Here is a 22,686-nt window from a genome sequence, read left to right as displayed (position 1 = left end):
TATATTTCTCATGTTTATTTATTAGTTGGAATCTTGTTCTAGGGTTGTATTAACAATTGTTTAATATTGAAATGACTTTGTAATTTAAAAAAATGTAAGACCAGTACTGTACAAATGACATTTGATAAAACTCCAGTCAAAAAAACCATATTGAACACCGTGCTACAATAAGATGACGATCATATGGTATTGGATTTCATATACACACACATTTATAGAGTTAACAAAGCAGCAACACATTGCAGAACTGAAAGTAGGTAAATAGTTTCAAAACAAAAGACCAAATATGTGTTTACATGTGCAATGTTCAAATGAACAGGTAAAAAATTGGAGTTAGATTAAAACCTAGTCATCAAGCCAATGAATGTTTCTTTTAAAATGGCACTAATTAAAATTATTACTGAGTTTAGTGACTTTGGAAGGTAGTGCTTGGAAGAAAACACACTGTACAGCAAACATCTAACAAAATATGGATTTTTCACCTGGATCAGGATCCAATGTACTCTACATTTCTCTTAATTTAGAGAAGGATTTTATCCCTTTGTCTCAAAGCATCAAAAACTCCTTTCGCACCCTACACATTTGTTTTTGGCTAAAGGAGGCTTGTTGTCAATTATTTTTACACATTGCTCCTCAAACCCTAATTAACTGACAAAGTTGTTTGGATCCCACTCAAACAACAACAATGTCAGCATACCATGTTGAGCTGATGTGGTGGGATAGAGAACACAATACTAAGCCACTTTCAAGACACTACACAGGGGGGGGGGGGGGGGTAAGACCTGGACCCTGTTTTGACTATTTTTTATTTTAATACACCCTTCTTTCCTTGAGGACATCACTGTAGTGTAGGTGAAAGCTTTGGTGTAAACATCTTTTGACCTATCCACTCATTTCCAGACGAGCCTCAAGGTAGAAAAGAAAGATGTATGTCAGAGGTATTCAGACAAGGCCCAGGTTAACATTTAAGGCCACTAAAATAACAGTCTGATATCTTAAAATCCACATGGAATAATGAAACAGACTTTACCAGTGAACATAAGCCTAGCGGAGATCACCGTTTTCAGTAGAGCAGTTATGTAAGAATGTAAGACACAGTAACTACAGTGCATTCGGAAAGTATTCAGACGCCTTCACTTTTTCAACATTGTTACTTTAAAGCCCTATTCTAAAAACGGATTCAGTCCCCCCCCCCCTCATCAAGCTACACAATGCCCCATAATGACAAAGCAACAGGTTTTGAATTGTAAATATTATATTTACATAAGTATTCAGACCCTTTACTCAGTCCCTTGTTGAAGCGCCTTCTGCAGCGATTACAGCCTCGAGACTTCTTGGGTATGACGCTACAAGGTTGGCACCTGTATTTGGAGAGTTTATCCCATTCTTCTCTGCATATCCTCTCAAGCTCTGTTAGGTTGGGGAGTGTCGTTGCACAGTTATTTTCAGGTCTCGCCAGAGATGTTCGATCGGGTTCAAGTCCAGGCCACTCAAGGACATTGAGACTTGTCCTGAAGCCACTCCTGCGTTGTTTTGGCTGTGAGATTAGGGTCGTTGTCCTGTCGGAAGGTGAACCTCACCCCAGTCTGAGGTTCTGAGCACGCGTTAATCAAGGATATATCTGTACTTTGCTCCGTTCAGCTTTCCCTCGATCCTGGCTAGTCTCCCAGTCCCTGCTGCTGAAAACCTCTCCACAGCATGATGCTGCCACCACCATGCTTCACCCTAGGGATGGTGCCAGGTTTCCTCCAGACGTGACGCTTGGCATTCAGGCCAAAGAGTTCAATCTTGGTTTCATCAGACCAGATAACCTTGTTTCTCATGGTCTGAGAGTCCTTTAGGTGCCCTTTGGCAAACTTCAAGCAGGTGGTCATGTGAACTTTACTGAGGAGTGACTTCCGCTTGGCTACTCTACCAGAAAGGCCTGGTTGGTGGATTGCTGCAGAGATGGTTGTCCTTCTGGAAGGTTCACCCATCTCCAGAGAAACTCTGGAGCTCTGTCAGAGTGACCATCGGATTCTCAGTCACCTCCCTGACCAAGGCCCTTCTCCCCCGATTGTCCAGTTTGGCTGGGCAGCCAGCTCTAGGAAGAGTCTTGGTGGTTTCCAAACTTCTTCCATTTAAGAACAATGGAGGCCACTGTTCTTGGGGACCTTCAATGCTGCAAATCTGTGCCTCGACACAATCCTGTCTCGAGCTCTACGGACAATTCCTTCAACCTCACGGCTTGGTTTTTGCACTGACAACTGTGGGACCTTATATAGACGGGTGTGTGCCTTTCAAATCATATCCAATCAATTTAATTTACCACAGGTGGACTCCAATCAAGTTGTATAAACATCAAGGATGATCAATGGAAACAGGTTGCACCAGAGCTCAATTTGGGGTCTCATAGCAAAGGGTCTGAACACTTATGTAGATAAGGTATTTATTTTGTATAAATGTGCAAACATTTATAAAAACCTGTTTTCACATAGTCATTATGGGGTATTGTGTAGATTGATGAGGAAAAAATTGAATATAATCCATTTTAGAATAAGGCTGTAACAAAAAGACCACTTTCCTGTGGAAAAAGGGAAGGGGTCTGACACTAGTCTGACAGTCCATAAAAAAAAAAGATTTTTAAAAAAAGCACTCCACCACCAATGTAGAAAGCCCTTCTTTCACAGCAGTCTACAACCATCTCTGTAGAGACCTGCAGACACAAAGGCAAACTAATGTTTTAGCAGTTTCCCATTTCTACATGAATAGGCACCTTATGTACAAGGTTGAACTTGAACACATGCCTCTCCCCGTAACTATTTTAATTTCATAATCGAGCCATTCAGAGGTTTATATATTCAATCCATACGTAAACAGGCAAGATCATTTAATGACTTTCATTTTAAATATTTAGATTGTATATTAGTGATTGAAATAGAACTAACGGGAAACACATGTTACATAGTGGTCACTGAGTCAGGAGACAATCTGCTGTCTAATACACTACATCTGCAGAAACACCCACACGTCTAACAGTAGCAGAACAGAATCAACCATACCTAGTCCTAGAAATAAAATATACACTGATATGATCGTGTAGAAGTCCTAAGACTAGAGTTTAGCATATCTACATCGTGTTCGCGGTGGAGCTTAAATTTAGGATTGCATTCATGCGTCATTTCAAAATGTGGAGTTTCATAGCAAGATGACCCATCAACATGCTAACTGACCTAAACTGCTCACTGTTTAGTAGTACAACTTTTTACTGCTTTGAAATGAGACAACTAACATTTCTAGTCAACTGGGGAAATTAATGAGAGGGAAATTAATGAGAGGTTGTTTGATTGCGACGCCTCCAAAAGGCCCATTTAAGATTGTAATGGAACCTAAATCTATTTTCTTGCATAATGGCTTTGTTCCAGTTATGTTGCTGGGAACAAGGTCTTTGTAACAACAAACAGATTCTACATTTTCTGCAATTATCCAATTTGAATACAGAGACTGCAGGGACCGTTGTCCATGCAGAACACGTGGAATCTGTCGTTGCTAGAGGGCTGTTTCATGGCCATGCTAGGTATAAAGAATACATCTACACAAACGTGCACAAGTGATTTCATCACACTACAGCCACAAAACATTGGTTAATGAATCAACCAAGTTCCACTGCAGCACTGTACATATGGTCATACTGAACAGTCTGACATTGGCTTGTAGACAGGTGAATGACAGCGTGTCACACATCTGGATCAGAAGTTGGAATATGGGGATATTGAATGGATATGAGTGTGTATGTAGTGCATGTGCAAGTGTGGCAGAAGAGCAGATCCAGAAAGGCCAGAAGAGGGGGTTAGGGTTACAAACCATACATGGGGAGTAAGAGATGTAGCTGAAGTGTACTTTCATCTTAATGACCAGAGGCAATTTTGAAGAGTCTCCAATGAGGGGGGGGGGGTGGGGGGGTGTCATGCAGCATAGACCACCTTCCCAGGCCACAGGCCCCTGGAACCAGGCAGCCATCTGGAGGTAGGAAGAGGGGACTGAGGGTTTGGAGGAGACGCTCTTAGAAGATCTGGATCATGGACTCCCGAGATTTTCCGACTCCAATCCATTTCACTGTGGGTGAAAAGGAGTTATTGAAAAGCTTTACCAATATGACCTCTACAAATGGACATTTCACCACAGCTGCATCAACTGGACATGAAGGTGTTAAGGAGAGGGGATGGTTCTTACCGGGCACACCGAGGTGCTCCTCAATGTAGCGGACATATTTCTGGGCGTTCTCTGGCAGCTCATCGAACGTTCTGACGGCAGAGGTGTCACTGTTCCAACCTGGCAGGGTGGCATACTGAACCTCAACACTTTGTAAGACTTCCTGGTTGGCTGGGGATAGGTGGGGACAATGTCAGGCCATTGGCTACCACAAACATCTTAAGATCAGACTTGGTGGCAGCTGAGCGGGGTATTGGCAGGTAGCCTAGCGGTTAGAGCGTTGGGCCGGTAACCGAAAGGTTACTAGTTCAAATACCCGAGCTGACAAGGTGAAAATCAGTTTATGCGCTCTTGAGCAAGGCACTTAACCCTAATTTGTTCCAGGAGCATCATATATTAAGCAAGTTGAGGAGACTAAACTGCTTGGATTAACCCTGGATTGTAAACAGTCATGGTCAAAACATATTGATACAACAATAGCTAAGATGGGAAGAGGCATGTCCATAAGAAATGCACAGCTCTGCCTTCTTAACACTATCAACAAGGCAGGTCCTACATGCTAGAGGTCGACCGATTAATCGTAATGGCCGATTAACTTGAAATCGGCCCTAATCTTTCATAACAATCGGAAATCGGTCATTTTGGACGCCGTTTTTTTTACACCTTTATTTAACTAGGCAAGTCAGTTAAGAACACATTCTTATTTTCAATGACGGCCTAGGAACGGTGGGTTAACTGCCTTGTTCAGGGGCAGAACGACAGGTTTTTACCTTGTCAGCTCAGGGATTCAATCTTGCAACCTTACGGTTAACTAGTCCAACGCTCCAACCACCTGCCTCATGAGGAGCCCGCCTGTTACGCGAATGCAGTAAGAAGCCAAGGTAAGTTGCTAGCTAGCATTAAACTTCTCATAAAAAACAATCAATCATAATCACTATCATCAACCATGTGTAGTTATTACTATTTATCTAGCGTGTCTTGCGTTGCATATAATCGATGCAGTGCGCATTCACGAAAAAGGACTGTCGTTGCTCCAACGTGTACCTAACCATAAACATCAATGCCTTTCTTAAAATCAATACACAGAAGTATATATTTTTAAACTTGCATATTTAGCTAAAAGAAATCCAGGTTAGCAGGCAATATTAATCAGGTGAAATTGTGTCACTTCTCTTGCGTTCCTTGCACGCAGAGTCAGGGTATATGACACAGTTTGGGCAACATGGCTCATTGCGAACTAATTTGCCAGAATTTTACGTAATTATGACATAACATTGAAGGTTGTGCAATGTAACAGGAATATTTAGACTGATGGATGCCACCTGTTAGATAAAATACCTAACGGTTCCGTATTTCACTGAAAGAATAATTGTTTTGTTTTCGAGATGGTCGAATCCGGAAACTATCATATTAATGACCTAAGGCTCATATTTCTGTGTTATGTTATAATTAAGTCTACGATTTGATAGAGCAGTCTGACTGAGCGATGGTGGGCACCAGCATGCTCGTAAGCATTCATTCAAACAGCAATTTCGTGCGTTTTGCCAGCAGCTCTGCTGTTTTTGAATTCAAGCCTATCAATCCCGAGATTAGGCTGGTGTAACCGATGTGAAATGGCTAGCTAGTTAGCGGGGTGCGCGCTAATAGCGTTTCAAACGTCACTCGCTCTGAGACTTGGAGTAGTTGTTCCCCTTGCTCAGCATGGGTAACGCTGCTTCGAGGGTGGTTTTTGTCGATGTGTTCCTGGTTCGAGCCCAGGTAGCGGCGAGGAGAGGGATGGAAGCTATACTGTTACACTGGCAATACTAAAGTGCCTATAAGAACATCCAATAGTCAAAGGTATATGAAATACAAATCGTAGAGAGAGAAATAGTCCTATAATTCCTATAATAACTACAACCTAAAACTTCTTACCTGGGAATATTGAAGACTCATGTTAAAAGGAACCACCAGCTTTCATATGTTCTGAGCAAGGAATTTAAACGTTAGCTTTCTTACATGGCACATATTGCACTTTTACTTTCTTCTCCAACACTTTGTTTTTGAATTATTTAAACCAAATTTCATTATTTATTTGAGGCTAAATTGATTTTATTGATGTATTATATTAAGTTAAAATAAGTGTTCATTCAGTATTGTTGTAATTGTCATTACAAATAAATAATAATAATATATATATATATTTTTTTTTTAATCGTCCAATTAAATCGGTATCGCCTTTTTTTGGTCCTCCAATAATCGGTATCGGCGTTGAAAAATCATAATCAGTCGACCTCTACTACATGCCCTAGTTGTGTCGCACCTGGACTACTGTTCAGTCATGTGGTCAGGTGCCACAAAGAGGGACTAAGGAAAATTACAATTGGCTCAGAACAGGGCAGCACGGCTAGCCCTTGGATGTACATAGAGCTAACAATAATATGCATGTCAATCTCTCCTGGCTCAAAGTGGAAGAGATTGACTTCATCACTACTTGTTTTTGAGAGAGGTATTGATTGACATGTCGAAAGCACCGAGGTGTCCGTTTAAACTACTAGCACACAGCGCCGACACCCAGCATACCCCACAAGACATGCCACCCGGGGTCTCTTCAGTCCCCAAGTCCAGAACAGACTATGGGAGGTGCACAGTAATACATAGAGCCATGACTACATGGAACTCTATTCCACATCAGATAACTGATGCAAGCAGCATAATCAGATTGAAAAAAATTATAATACACCTTATGGAACAGCAGGGACTGTGAAGAGACACACACGATAAGACACGCAATCTACACACACAGTGATTGTAGATGTGATAGTAGAGTAGTGGCCTGAGAGAACACAATCTGTTGTGAAATGTAATGTTATGTTTTGTGTTAACTGCCTTAATGTTGCTGGACCCTAGGAAGAGTAGCTGCTGATTTGGCAGGAACTAAATGGGGATCCTTATTAAATACAAATACTACTATGGCTGACCATGTAAAACATATTTCACTGCACCTATCCGGTGTATGTGACAATAAAACATAGTTTTGGGGGGGAATACTGCAATTAGGAATATAATCAGCTCCCTTATCTGGTTCACTTCATCCTCATTAACAAGGAGGAGCCTACCTGGAAAATGAGGTATATTTTCACCGTCCACAGAGTATGACACACCAACTTTGATCTCAGGGAGCACATCCAAGATGTCTAGTTTGGTGAGAGCTAAGCTGAACGGGAGGACAACAGAACATTTGGAGGTTAGCAGGCATGTTACCAACACCCAAATGCAGGATGTGTACAACGCTGATAAGGTCTATTCAAGTATACTGGCCCCGTAAGTAAAAAGCGGGAGGTGTGGTGATGGCCAGTACAGAGTTGAGGGAGGGGGAACTCACGCAGTGAAGCCGTTAATCATGTGGGCATATTTGATGAGCACGAGGTCCAGCCAACCGCATCTCCTTTTACGGCCCGTGGTCACACCCACTTCTTTCCCCCTCGTCTGCAGGAGCTCCCCAACGTCCTTCAAGAAGAAAAGACACTCAAGAATCACTTTAAGATCGCTGACAACGTAAACCATGGCCATGTCAAGTTTTAAAATGTCACCATTCTCTGTCCTGTCCAGGTGAAGAAAATGGTAGTTCTGTTATTGTATGGATTATTTCACAAGCTCCAGCAGAGGGAGCTGTTTAACCACCAACTATCGTTCCCAAAACTGTTTCGACACCCACACAGTCGCATGCCTCTGCCTGTGATGTTCACAGAATACACACTGGATTTCAGAACTCTGATGACTCAATCAGCAACTATGCCAAACCCCCCCCACATTGACACTAGTCTACTCACACTGGATACAGAAAGCAGGAAACACAGCCATGTGAACCAATATGACTCTAGCCTGCAGCTGTCAAAGGCACTAAGGCCTGGCTTCCCTCAAGGTAGACAGGCTGACATTCTTACATTGAACTGCTCAGAGGGAAAGGCTCCGATGCCAACCCGGGTGGTGTAGGCCTTGACCACGCCGTACACCTCACCCACGTTCTGAGGTGGCATGCCTAGGCCCGTGCACACCCCGCCTACTGTGCAGTTAGACGAGGTCACGAAAGGGTACGTTCCTGAAATCAACATACCAAAAGGATAAACACCATCTTATTTCCTTCTCTGTCTTCCTCAGATGAAACAGACATGACAATGCATTGGTGCTGCAGTCAAGTTACAACAGATGATTATCATAGCACAATGACTGTTAACATACAGTACCAGTCTATTTTCTACATTGCAGAATAGTGAAGACATCAACACTTTGAAATAACACATGAAATCATGTGGTAACCAAAAAAAAGTGTTAAACAAATCGAAAATGTATTTTATATTTGAGATTCTTCAAAGTAGCCACGCTTTTCACCTTGACAGCTTTGCACACTCTTGGCATGCGCTCAACCAGCTTCACCTGGAATGCTTTGCCAACAGTTTTGAAGGAGTTCCCACATATGCGGAGCACTTGTTGGCTGCTTTTCCTTCACGCTGTGGTCCAACTCATCCCAACTGGGTTGAGGTCGGGTGATTGTGAAGGCCAGGTCATCAGATGCAGCACTCCATCACTCTTCTTGGTCAAACAGCCCTTACACAGCCTGGAGGTGTTGGGTCATTGTCCTGTTGAAAAACAAACAATATAGTGGGACTAAGTGCAAACCAGATGGGATGGCGTATCGCTGCAGAATGCTGTGGTAGCCATGCTGGTTAAGTGTCCCTTGAATTCTAAATAAATCCCAGACAGTGTCACCAGCAAAGCACCCCCACACCGCCTCCATGCTTCACGGTGGGAACCACACATGCTAAGATCATCCGTTCACCTACTTCGCACGGCGGTTGGAACCAAAACTAAGGATCGGACCAAAGAACAGATTTCCACCAGACTAATGTCCATTGCACGTGTTTCCTGGCCCAAGCAAGTCTTTTCTTCTTATTAGTGTGTGTGCTTTAGTAGTGGTTTCTTGGCAGCAATTTAACCATGAAGGCCTGATTCGCAGTCTCCTCTGAACAGTTGATGTTGAGATGTCTGTTACTAGAACTCTATGAAGCATTTATTTGGGCTGCAATTTCTGAGGCTGGTAACTCTAATGGACTTATCCTCTGCAGCAGAGGTAACTCTGGGTCTTCCTTTCCTGTGGCGGTCCTCATGAGCCAGTTTCATCATAGCGCTTGATGGTTTTTCTTGAAATTATCCAGAATGACTGACCTTCATGTCTTAAATTAATGATGGACTGGCGTTTCCCTTTGATTATTTGAGCTGTTCTTGCCATAATATGGACTTGGTCTTTCACCAAATAGGGACATCTTCAGTATACCACCCCTACCTTGTCACAACACAACTGATTGGATCAAATGCATTAAGGAAAGAAATTCCAAATTCACTTTTCACAAGGTACACGTGTTAATTGAAATGCATTCCAGCTGACTACCTTATGAAACTAGTTGAGAGAATGCCAAGAGTGTGCAAAGCTATCATCAAGGCAAAGGGTTGCTATTTGAAGAATCTCAAATATATTTGATTTGTTTAACCTTTTTTGGTTACTACACGATTCCATGTGTTATTTCATAGTTGATCTCTTCAACATTATTCTACAATTTAGAAAATAGTAAAAAATAAAAACCCTTGAATGAGTAGGTGTGTCTAAACTTTTGACTGGTACTATAGCTTGTAATACAAGTAAAGGAAACTAAATGCTTCAATCTCCCTGTCAGGTGTGCTTAAACAGAGGTGGATTTTCTAGTCCAGGTTAATGAGCCTTTCAGATCAGAGAGGTTGAGAATTCCCCCCCCATAAATGTCTGCACAGGTGCAAAAACAATCTCCTTTATGCAAATAACATTAGCAAGGCCATATGATACCTCCTACTTTCACCTACTACCATTGTATCAAGGAAAAAGAAAATGGTGACCGTCAGTACATAGCAACCCTCTCCTTCAGCAGTTGTGTTTATGGATGGCATGCTTTGTGACAGAAATATCTGAAAGTGACACTAGACAGCATAGCTCAGAGTCATGCACGGTATAAGAGTGCTCTCTGGTGTTCGGAGCAGTGAACAAGTTGTTCCAATCCTTATGACAGCTCCAATACAACTGTTTCAGTAGAGTTAACACCAGTAAAAACGGCTTGAATTTCCAGCCGGCTTCTTGAAGACCATCAGTTTGTTAGCTTGATCAGTTCAATGGAGGTTAATTGACATTATGACATAGTGGTGGATACTCACCAAAGTCAATATCTAAGAGGGCAGCGTTGGCTCCTTCTACCAGGATCTTTTTGGGAGGTCCATGTAGGGCCTCGTACATGTAGAAGACGCCATCTTTCACCATATGCTTTAACTTCTCCACGTAATCCTGGACAAGATCACCACACACACACACACATAACCCTAAAATTACACTGAAATGTAGGAAGGACATAATGTATCCAGTGATATGTTTATTCAACTGATATGGAGGACCTGCATCTGACCTTCAACTTGGACAACTCTCCATCGATGTCAATCACCAGGGTCGGGTACATAGACTGGTACTGCGAGGCTAAGACTTTAAATCTACAGAGGATAGATGTCAATACAGTTCCATTTTTAATCTTACCAGAGCTAGTTGTACTCAACAGGAGGATAGCCATTATTGGCCATATGAGGACAAGGCCACACCCTCACCTTTCAGAGAACAGCGTGAAGTCAGACATGAGGTCACATATCCGGAGGCCGCTGCGGGCTGCTTTGGCTGAGTACACCGGGCCAATCCCCTTTTTTGTTGTTCCGAGGCTGGGTGAGGAATACAGGGAATAATATGGAGTCACTGCCTCGACATCAACCACACGCACCGGTCCTTCAACATGTATTTGTGTGTGATTGTGTAAGGTCAGACGTGATGGAGTTGTAGAGAAGTAGCTACTATTCTAAGGAGTGTTTATGAGGCTGGAACATCGCCTGCTGCCTTGCTGCTGACTGAAACAATGGCGCTGCAGTGAGGGTTGGAGAACATCATCACAGTCACATGGTGCTGCTAGGGGATGTCTGGTGACGTAACATCCCTGGTCTGATGTAGGGATGACTTTGCTCCAGAAGACCACTTTTATATCCTCACTGATAAGGTCTTTCTCACATGAGACAGGCTATCATGAGTACTAACCCCTCCAGCAAGACAGCAAAATAACACAGGTCAGGTCCACCATGAGACTCATGGAACAAGTCATGCTGTTACTGCAGGAGATCTAATCTAAGCCTCTGTTCTCTGAGGTAAGAGTGAAGTTGTAAAGCCTTGCGGAATTTCAACACCATAACTGGTGATATAAGCCTATAATGAGTTGCCCTTTACTGCCCATGGGAGAAAACTGGTACAATACATAGCCGTTGAGCAAGTTCAAACACTGCAGACTGTTTTACACAATAATAAAAAATCAGGACAGTGTGCTTATTTTGATCCTGAACAAAAGCTTAAAATGCCCTGTATAATCAGAGTGCTGTCCTGTGTCTAAGCTGTCCTTCCTAACCTCTTCTCAGAACCAGATTGGGTGTCTCCGTCACATGACTAACTGGTAACAGTAGTAACCTGCAATAGCTCCATGACTAACTGGTAACAAACAGGAACCTGCAATAGCTGGTTCAGCTATTCCTGAATATGGAATAAACCCCAGACTACAGTATGAGTGAAATTTGGCTAATCACAGCCACTTCTTTCAGGCAGAACGCACAAGGCAAAACTGTTAAAACCGCTCCACAACACCGGTGCAGAGAACAAAGTTGTGATATTTCATAGTTGTTCCAGTACTTATGCTAGCTAGACATTATGCTGAAAAGGTTTACACTGCGTATCCGCCGAGCCATAAACCAGGAGAATGACAGGTGGCGGGGTTCTTACTTCCTGCCCGCTTGCTCTTGTCTCTGCTGCTCTTGCACACCGTCGACCGCTTGATGGAAATCAAACACTGTGGGAGGTAGAGAAGGGCAAACTCACAATCCTGGTCACCTCGCCCCCGCTTCTCACTAAAACCTAACATCCCAATTATCTCCCTTTTCTCCCCGGAAGTGTTCCCTTGTGCACTCGACACCCATTTAAAAGCATTGGATTGGTTGGAGAATCCACAACAGTTCTTACACCAATCCTTCATTTTAAAATCCATGAAGGGAAGTAGTGTCTGTCGCTCTCTTCCAGTCAGAACTGACCCCTCGTTCTCACAGGGGTCCTATAAAATCTGATTTCACATTGTCCGCGTTTGGCAGTCATTGTAAATAAGAATTTGTTCTTAACTGAATAGCTAAATATATTTTTTAAATAAATAGAGCAGCTGAAGTTGTAATATAAAGGCCCTTAAAGAAAAGCCTGAGGCAGGGCTTACCAATGTGTGCTCGGTCTGAAATGATCAGCCTCTTGTCCCAGCCCACCAGACCTGAACACACACAAGACATCTGACATTAGCCCCTTTAAGCAATACGGCAATCTTCTAGGCATCAGAGTAAAAGAGAATATTAAAACAGGATAGCTCCTTCATACTCACTTTTGCCTTTGCCCACATTCTTCTCAGCCTCCTCAAAGAGGCCAGGCAGGTGGATCACTACCCCGTTACCTGTGGAACAGACACAGGCAACATGGAAGATGTGGAGAAAGTGATGCATCAGTAACCAAACAGGGAAGTGAACCAAAGTACTTTCCCATGAAGAGCTAAATACACATACTTAGTCAATAAATAAATAAACGTTGATCTTAGAAAAACAGGTCTGCTCTTCCAGAGCAATCATGAAGGCCACACATTAATCAAATGAGGAAAGGGCCATAATAACCTTCTCTGCACATAGAAAGTCTTATTCAAGATGACTTTTTCCTCATGGCAAACACTGCTCTGGATTCTTTTTTTGCCCTCTGAAAGTCTGCCTGTAGAGTTCAACTAGAGAGCAATAGTAGACAATGTGCAAGTTAAGAATTGATTCACTTAACATTCTATATGTTGAAATGCTGACGAGTCGTGGTTAAGAGCCAGAGGACATCTTTGTTACGTGTCACCAAAATAGACTAGACCAGTGGTCACCAACCTTTGAGTCAATTTCACTGAGTAAATGCATGCTGCTCTGATTTTTTATTAACATGACTTAACATGTAAGCCTACGCAACATGAACCAATTAAAAACAGTACTGTAGCAATGAGGTTTGTGCAGGAAGCTATAGGCCCAATACAGTATCACCACATACTGGCTCTGCGTGAATTTACCTGCGAATGCATTGTTGTTCGGGACATTTAGTCTCAGCGGAGGGAGAGAGCAGCAGACTAAGGGTCCATCTCTCAACATCCCTCCACTCTCCCTTTCCTCCACTGACACTGACCAAAAAGGGACACAGTCTTCCAGCTGATGGCGAAACTCGAGTCGCACCGCATTATTTCTGCCTCATGCACAAATTCCTGTTTTTACGCCTATAAAACAGAGTGTTGGATTCGGGGTTAAACTTGGAACATTGTTATACTCAAAAGTGTAGGAACATTATGGCACCCCTCATGTCTCTTTTGTAACTAATAAAGTTTGGGAGGGGCTGAGTGCAGGGAAAACAATTGCATGTGACAGTACTGATAAGGGGAGAAACCATTGAAGGCTCATATCACTTAGTTCCCTGCTTAGCAAGAATGATATGAATGGTGGTATGAATACCACCACGGGGGAAGCCATGTCTGTGTCGGAGTTACAGCTGTATCGACCCTTTGGAAAGAATTAAACTTGGTTAACTTCTTTGGGATAGGGGGCGGTATTTTGACATCCGGATGAAAAGCGTGCCCAAAGTAAATTGCCTGCTACTCAGGCCCGGAAGCTAGGATATGCATATAATTGGTTGATTTGGATAGAAAACTCTAAAGTTTCTAAAACTGTTAAAATAATGTCTGAGTGTAACAGAACTGAAATGGCGAGGACAAACCATCCCCCCCCCCCCTCAAAATGTTTCATCCTACCACTGATTTCAATGGCTGGCACTTTTATAATAGGGCGAAATCGTGCCCGATTGCAGTTCCTAGAGCTTCCACTAGATGTCAACAGTCTTTAGAAAGGCTGTTTTTTTGGAAAAATGAGCCAGAATTGTAGTTTTTCTAGGTGGCTCCCATTTTGGCTGTAGTGTTTCCAAGCGCGTGAATGAGAGCGCGTTTTGTTATTTTTCTCCGGTAAAGACAATAACGATTCTCCGTCTTAAATGTTATCGTTTATTTGCGTATTTGAGTACCTAAGGTTTGATTATAAACATTGATTGACTTGTTTGGATAAGTTTATTGGTAATGTTAGGGATTCATTTTGTATGCATTTTGAAGGACGGAAACATAGTGGATTATTGACTGAAGCGCACCAGCTAAACTGAGTTATGGATATAAAGAAGGGCATTATCGAACAAAAGGACCATTTGTAATGTAACTGGGACCTTTTGGAGTGCCAACAGAAGAAGATCTTCAAAGGTAAGGCATATATTATACCGCTATTTCTGACTCTCGTGTCGCACCTCCCTGGTTGAAAATGATTTATGCATTTGTGTGCTGGGCACTGTCCTCAGATAATCGCATGGTTTGCTTTCGCCGTAAAGCTTTTTTGAAATCTGACATGGCGGCTGGATTAACAACAAGTTAAGCTTTATTTTGATGTATTGCACTTGTGATTTCATGAAAGTTTAATATTTACAGTAATTTAATTTGAATTTGGCGCTCTGCAATTTCACCGGAAGTTGTCGAAATGGGACGCTAGCGTCCCACTGATCCACAAGAAGTTTTAAGATTCTCTAGTGTCCGTGAGTTATTTACTCAAAATTAGAACCCAAGAGAAAGTGAAATATTCCTCAATATAAATGAAGACCCACGCCACTAATAACACCGCAAGCCTATCAATACACTTTCCTACTCATTCATTACTGCTGCACGTTGTAGCACTGAGTGGACATAGAAAGAACAAACATTTTATGGGTTATAAAAGTGGTGAATACAAAGTGTTGACAGTGCTGAGAAAGAACTTAAACATGAACTTACTCATATAAACAGCATCTTTGCTGTATTTGTTGACAGTTTCTCTCTAGTCATGGCTTTAAAAGTTTTGAAATCTCACAGTATCAATTTTGTCATAGCTTTCTTTTATGCCTGCTACGTTACTGCAGACCCAGTCATCTGAGCAATCTGATTGGCCAGCGGTCACATAGTGCACTTGATTTCCTCTCCAGGCCCACCGGGAAGGCAGAGTTTGTACTTTCAGACACATGAAATGGCAACAGTTTGCCTGCCCGGCGCGCAGGGCAGTTGAATTGGCTGCACCTACCACCAACAGCCCGAGACTAATAAAAATAAACTATTAAAAAATAATAATAATAAGAACACAACGCTTTATCGTTGGTTTATCGTTATCGACCTGTTGGTGACCATTGGACTAGACAATCAGCCCATTAGCGAAATATTACTGCAGATAAAATGTGATCTGTAGCACTCTGTTAGCCTGCGAGGTGGCTCCCAGTCAAGTCAATCACATTGTGTGGCATCAGGCAAAACTGGAAATATTAGAATATAATACAGATTGGCTAGATTTAGAGGGGAGAAGTCATTCATTTTAGCTGCTTGCATACAAAAGTGTGGATGGAAACTGCACCGGAGATTCAATAAACAGAAAGCTGTATGAACCAAAGACTAGAGAACTGACCATAGTAAACCATTAGCATTTCTTCATAGTTCAATTCTTATTGTGAAATCAGCAATTTTTCCTGTTCAGTCCAGTAAATATTGGCTGAGTTCTACTCACCAATGAAAGCAGTGACCTTGGGGTTGATAATGCCGCTGGGTAGAAGGTGGAAGTCATACTCCACAGAGTCCACCACCACTGTGTGTCCTGCATTGTTACCACCCTGCAGAGAGGGACACAGAGAGACATCCAACATTATGAAACAAATCACACCACCATAAGCAATGTGAAAGGCTATAGCCTTGCTTTTCACGACTCAATATTGGACATACAGCAGAAGCACGTCAACCTTTCCCCCCAGATTTGTAAAGTATGATGTTCTTTTGAACACAGATAATGTAGTTTGTCCTCTAGTCTCTGACACAGATATCAGAAGAGCCCATTCATAGACATTGACAACCTAGAGCCTATTGACAATAATAAAACTCCCCTGGTCAGAAGAGGCCAAGAACCCCGATGCGTGCTCTAAACGTTAACATGCATCGCTTACGGTAGAGTCTCAGAAACATAAGAGAAGTATCTTTCATATCGGCGAGAATGAATTGTCAAGAACAAAAAGATTAAATTACTACACACCTTTATAGGGTTCCCACACAGCCATATTTCAATGTTACATTGCTTCTAGAGCCAATTGGCCTCTAAATAGAACATACAGTGCATTCGGAATGTATTCCGACCCCTTTAAAATGTTCCACATTGTTACGTTACAACCTTACCCTAAAATTGATTAAATAGGGCCTCCCGATTGGCGCAGCAGTCTAAGTAGTGAGGCGTCACTACAGACCGGGTTCAATCCCAGGCTGTGTCACAACCGGCCGTGACTCCCATAGGGCGGTGCACAACTGGACCAGCATCGTCTGGGTTGGGGAGTGTTTGGCCGGGGGGCTTCACTTGGCATACGAGGGGAGAAGCAAGGTTTGGTGGGTCACGTTTGAGGAAGTATGACTTGCCTCTCGAGCCCGTTGGAAAGTTGCAGCGATGAGATCGAGGAAAAGTAAAATACAAAAAATAAAATGTTTTTCCTCATCAAGTGAAAAACAAGCGTAGAATTTTTTGCAAATGTATTACAAATAAAATAAGCTATTTATTTACATAAGTATTCAGACCCTTTGCTATGAGACTCAAAATTGAGCTCAGGCACTTCCTGTTTCCATTAATCATCCTTGAGATGCTTCTACAACTTGATTGGAGTACCCCTGTGGTAAATTAAATTGATTGGGGAAGGGTACCAAAACATTTCTGCAGCATTGAAGGTCCCGAAGAACAGAGGCCTCCATCATTCTTAAATGGAAGAAATTTGAAACCACCAAGACTCTTCCTAGAGCTGGACGCCCAGCCAAACTGGGCAATCGGGGGAGAAGGGCTCAAATGTTTTGGACACAGGCTGCACCTTGCAATCGGTAAGCTACATGTTAAGGCACTGACTTCATTAGGTGTTTACCATTCACGTCGATGGGGTTGTAATAGAGCGCGTCAAGTTCCTTCGTGTCCACATTACTAAGGACCTATCATTATCCAAACACACCAACATAGTTGTGAAGAGGGCACGACAATGCCTCTTCCCCCTCAGGAGGCTGAAAAGATTTGGCATGGGGCCTTAGATCCTCAAAGTTACACAGCTGCATCCCTGGTGGGTATGGCAACTGCTTGAACCGTTCATCAAGTGGCTACCCGGACTATTAGCATTGACGCCCTTTGTTTTTTGCACAGATTCTCTTGAAGCTACCTCGTACCCCTGCACATTGACTCAGTACCGGTACTCCTTGTATATAGCCTCGTTATTGTGATTTTATTGTGTTACTATTTCCTTTCTTTGACTCTGCATTGTTGGGAAAGGGCTCGTAAGTAAGAATTTCATGTTTCATTCAGCACGTGACAAATATTTTTTTTTGTCAAAGTAAAACTGAAAACAGACTGAATTCAGTCTACACAAGGTAGACACCATGGTTTTGTGGTAATCACTCAACCCATAGGCTTAGCTAGGTGGCTTGCCAATATATAGCATCTTTATTGACAGCCAAAACTAACTTGCGTAGACATGATTAAACTTTGGTCAGCTGCATTAACTGCTGTCTTCAGACATTCCATCATGCCGTTGATACTTCAATGGCAAGTGAGAAAGTACACAGAAATGCACTTGCTCGCATATACAGTACCTTCAACAGTACTAGGAGTTTGAATCACCTTGCAATGCCAGACTGTACCGACAAGACATGGTAAGACTAGGCTATCTGGTATTAGGGTTGTGTAATATGAATGTATACTGAACCAAAATGTAAAAACATGCAACAATTTCAAATATTTTGCTAAGTTATAAGAACTGTAAGGAAATCAGTAAATTTAAATAAAATTAGGCCCCACAAATGGGCTTTATTACATACAGAAATACCCCCCCACATCTGTGGCATTGTGTTGTGTGACAAAACAGCACATTTTAGAGGGCTTATATTGTCCACAGCACAAGGTGCACATGTGTAATGATCATGCTGCTTCTTGATATGCCACAGCCATCAGGTAGATGGATTATCTTGGCAAAAGAGTAATGCTCACTAACAGGGATGTAAACAAATTTGTGCACAGAATTTGATAAAAATAAGCTTTTGTACATATGGGACATTTTGGGGACCTTTAATTTAATTTCAGCTCATGAAACATGGGACCAGCACTTTACATGATGCATTTATATTTGTGTTCAGTGTAGTTAGCTGGCTATTAGTGATGGGGGGGGGGGGGTCGTTAGTTACATATCGATATCTTAATGATATATCGTTTTGACAACGAAATATGTTTGCGCTAGTTGACTGTACTTGAACAAAAACTCGTCTTTTTTCTTCATCTTTTTAAAAAAGGGAGCCAATTTGTTTTCAGCTCTTTTATTTCCATGTCTGATCAAAACTCGTTCTCATGGCTCTCTTTTTCCTTCCCAGCCCTACTAACTAACTTATGATGCTTTAGAATTCAATGTGACATTAGCAATACAGTGCCGTGTTAGACATTCAGCATTGACAATTTATTGGGTTGCTCGAGTAGCTAACCACACCAATTTAACAAACGTTAGTTTACCAATTGGGTCATTCTCATGAAACCATTAAAATACCATGGCAGTAATAATTTTAAATATAAAACATGTAATTTAGTACTATAACAAAATATCATAAGATAAGTGTTCTCTACCTTGCAAAGTAAATTCAACATAGGAATTTATTATTTAATTTAAAAAATGAATTGATGTTCTACTAGATGTCATTTGAAAACAAATTATAAACTGAATATTCATGTATAATAATGAAAAAAAAATTGAAAAATTAAGTGTCCATGAATGATGTTCTCATCCGCCGCAACATTTTTTAAGGACTTTACACACAGATGATTTTTAATGAAGCAACACATCTGCCAGTACCTTCAAGATGGCTACCAGGTAAGCAAATCTCTATATTTCTCCAGTTAAAAGTTAAACACACTCTTGTCAGACTGCGTACACGACAGTATTGATTATCATTACCGATACAGGTAGTTTTCCACATTTAGAAAAAGGTTAGATTTAAAATTAATGTCTAATTATGTACATTGAGTAAAAATTTGCTTAGTCATCATGTCTTCTCTATTGTTAGCAAAACATGCTACGGTTCCTCATCCTTCGCAACACCATTCTCACTTACCGCTGCAATTTAAGGCCAGTTGCGGTAGAGAAAACTTCTGTTTTGGTAATAAGAATTTAATCAGACTATTTAAATATAATTTACTATCTGTTGATATTTTTCTTTATGTCCTGTTTAATTGCAGACAGTCAGCAAGTGACAAAAAAAAAAAAAAAACTTTACAGAAGACTAGGCTGACAATTTAGAGAAAAAGTTTACACCAACCCAGAACTGCTGGACAAGTACAGAAGGAAGGAGAAAGAGGTTAGGGGTTGGAGAGGTTACAGCAAGCATAATTAGTATATGTAGTCCATAGGAAGCCTATGCCCTCAGTGTCTATAGTGAGTCAATACCCTACAGTGTTAGGAAGTCTACACGTGCGCACACATCGCCCACACAATCAGTAAGCCATTTAGTTTATACTATAGGATGTCCAGAGAGTCTGTAAATCATTCCGTCCCTACTATAGGATGTGTACACACACACACACACACACACACACACAGAGAGAGACACACACAGACAGTAAGCCATTCAGTCTAGTATAGGATGACATGTCCATAACAGTAAGATTTCCCCCATGTTTTGAGACATGCTCATTTCATGTCATGCTTCCTTTCCATTTCAGATATCAAAAACGAAAGCAACATTGTAAAATCAAAAACTCAAGATCTGACAAAGAAGCAACATGAAAAGAAAAAACAGTGGCGGGAAAACTCAAAGGTATTACAGAAGAAAGAAACAGCTAAAAGCTGTTTTGGACATAGCACCATCAATCGAGGAAGATGATAGACTTCAACATGTTCAAGAAGCAAAATTAAGAAGTTGTTCAAATCCTCCAAGAGAACAGCCATTCTCACCTCAGCAGGTGAATGTCCCTGCCATCAACTCCTAAAATAAGAGACATCTCTACAGATACCAGGACCAATGAAGACATCTACCCCAAAGGAATCACTCAAAAAGAGGAACAGAAGAAAGAAATCACTATCAAAATTGAGGTCAAAGTTGCACTACACAGAAGAGAAGCTGCTGGAGAGGACCAGAGATGATCAACCTAAAGACTTGAGATGATGGCCAAGAGGAAGCAGGTAATTGTCAACATGGAAGGCAGAGAGGTCCAGAAGAAAACTACAAAGAAGTCAGAGAAAATTACCCAATAAGAGCCAGAGAAGACTAATGCGCAAACTTGTTAGCCACTTCCTTCATCAAGATGAGGTCTCCACTGTAATAAATGGGAATTCCAGAGATATTCAGAAAAGGTCTAGATATTCCATAAGAGAGCCTTAACGGACACTATGGCAAATCTTCAGAAGATTTTTGTCTGAGAATCCAAGGCACAACCTTTCCAAGGCTCAATTCTTTACACTTAAGCCATTTTGGATTTGCCAGCGCAGAGTCAGACAGAGAAACATGAAAACTTTGGCTCTAAGATAAAGAAGCTGCACCAGCTTGGGGTCATAGAAATATCACCCTCAAGGGACACTGTACAGGCCTGTGTGTGTAGTGACAATGACATGTGCTGTTCTAATGTTTTTGTATGTGTTATTTGTTTTTAGCCTATGTACTTTTGAAGCACTGCAAAATTAAATTGATTGAACTTTAATCCATGATTGTGCCAATATTATCTAATTTATTTCCTACATTAAAATGTTTTGTTTTTAACCATACCTCAGTCTTAATATACTTATTCTCATTACCAAAATCAACCTAATTTCAAAAACCTATGCATCATTACCACAACAAGTGGTACTTTTATGAAAGTAAAAATAGTGGTTTGCTTTTAAATACAGGCTTGCCACCATTTTTAAATATATGTCAGGTTTCAATGGAATATCAAAAATATTAGGTTGTATATTGCGGAAGGTGTTGTAGTAATGAGATCAGTCAAAAAATGTAATTTAAAAATATATATTATTTGAGTTAAGTAACCGTGCACGACTGTTAATAATCCATTTTTTAAAAATGTATTAGCTTTCCTATTGGTCTTGACGTTCAGACCATTGCGGTAGAGATTTTTAAGGACTTGTTTTGGAAAATATGTTCAAAAAGGTGTTAAATTGTCAGTAATTTTTTTTAAATTAATGCTCAAACACTTCAGACCTTGTTATTAATGCATAAAAAGGGACATTTGTTGATGCAAGTATTTTTTAAGATTTCATGTTTGAAATCTTTGAAACCAAGATTACCAAAAAAACAGATTTAGCTAACTAACCAGCCAACACTAGCTTAGGCGGCTAACTAGCAAAGCAAGTTGCACAAACACACAAGTTCACGAGCTAGTGTTGGCTAGTTAATTCGTTTTGTAATTACAAAACAGAACCACAGAGATGGATAAGAATCTTTGGCACAACAATTCAGCCTTGGGTGTTAGTTTTTTTTGCAACACACGGACTGTCACAACCTTGGCTCGCTAACTTGTTAGCTTAGTTATATAGCTAGGTAATGTTAGCTACATTATTTACAATTATATGTCATTCAGCTAGCTTATTAGCTAGCATACGTTTAGCCCATTCATTGACGGTAACGTGGCTCTATAATTTACCTGGCATCTGCAAACAATATCGGCGTCCTGAGCGAGTAGGTCCACAACTTTCCCTTTGCCCTCGTCGCCCCATTGAGCCCCTAGCACTACAGTCACCCTGTTGCCAACATTTGGTCTGGCCACGTGTGGCTCTGCACCGTTTTGCGCAGCATCTTTTCTCCGGCTCTCCAACATGTCCGTCTCGTTCTTCGCTGCAATCTGGTTTTGGTAGTAGTGGTTGCAAACTAGCCCTGCGCGCGGTATGAAATAGTTTATTTTAAACAGACACGCCCACTAGCTCCATTAATCGACAACAACAGCCAGAGTTTGAGGGGATTGGATTAATGCTCCGGCCCTGCGTAGTCCCCGACACGCCATCTAGATGGAACTGTACTCCATCTAGCCACAAGCGTACAAACATCATAACACCTTTGATTTGTCGTATGGGATATGTGGGGGCCATAATGTTTGGGAGCCAAATTAACGTCTCTTTTAAGTGAACAGAGAAAAATATCAGGCTCCCCGAAAAGACTGAATGCCCATCACTATATTATTTCTATTTGGTAGATATCCGATACATATGTGATTGATCTCTGATCTGCACAAATACAGAATGATTTCTAACGTTCCACAAACTCCATCACGTGACTG

The 22,686-nt window shown here is 41.4% G+C and overlaps 1 protein-coding gene across 7 annotated transcripts; it reads right to left on the bottom strand.

The window, feature by feature from the left end:
* On the bottom strand, positions 1-22,420 carry LOC139571433 (adenylosuccinate synthetase isozyme 2). Of its 7 annotated transcripts, none has more exons than XR_011674292.1 (14): positions 22,057-22,418; positions 15,937-16,039; positions 12,690-12,758; positions 12,531-12,581; positions 12,053-12,119; positions 10,849-10,956; positions 10,656-10,737; positions 10,411-10,537; positions 8,118-8,272; positions 7,556-7,680; positions 7,290-7,387; positions 4,213-4,362; positions 3,963-4,095; positions 1-2,695 (listed from the first exon to the last, which is right to left on the bottom strand). XR_011674292.1 is itself a non-coding variant. In XM_071394301.1 (14 exons), the coding sequence occupies exons 3-14, from the start codon at positions 12,983-12,985 to the stop codon at positions 4,043-4,045; spliced, it is 1,098 nt and encodes a 365-aa protein (XP_071250402.1). In that variant the 5' UTR covers positions 12,986-13,076; positions 13,398-13,598; positions 15,937-16,039; the 3' UTR covers positions 1-4,042. The 7 variants fall into 7 exon arrangements, 5 of the variants coding, with proteins under 5 accessions (XP_071250402.1, XP_071250400.1, XP_071250399.1 ...); XM_071394301.1 differs by lacking the exon at positions 22,057-22,418 and adding exons at positions 12,973-13,076; positions 13,398-13,598 and having other exon boundaries at positions 1-4,095; XM_071394299.1 differs by having other exon boundaries at positions 1-4,095; positions 4,213-4,311; positions 22,057-22,419.
* Between the last annotated feature and the right edge of the window lie 266 nt (positions 22,421-22,686).

Source organism: Salvelinus alpinus, chromosome 3 (genome assembly GCF_045679555.1).
Source record: "Salvelinus alpinus chromosome 3, SLU_Salpinus.1, whole genome shotgun sequence".
NCBI lineage: Eukaryota > Metazoa > Chordata > Actinopteri > Salmoniformes > Salmonidae > Salvelinus > Salvelinus alpinus.
The sequence above is the reverse complement of the archived record's forward strand: the minus strand, read 5'-3'. Positions and strand labels throughout refer to the sequence as shown.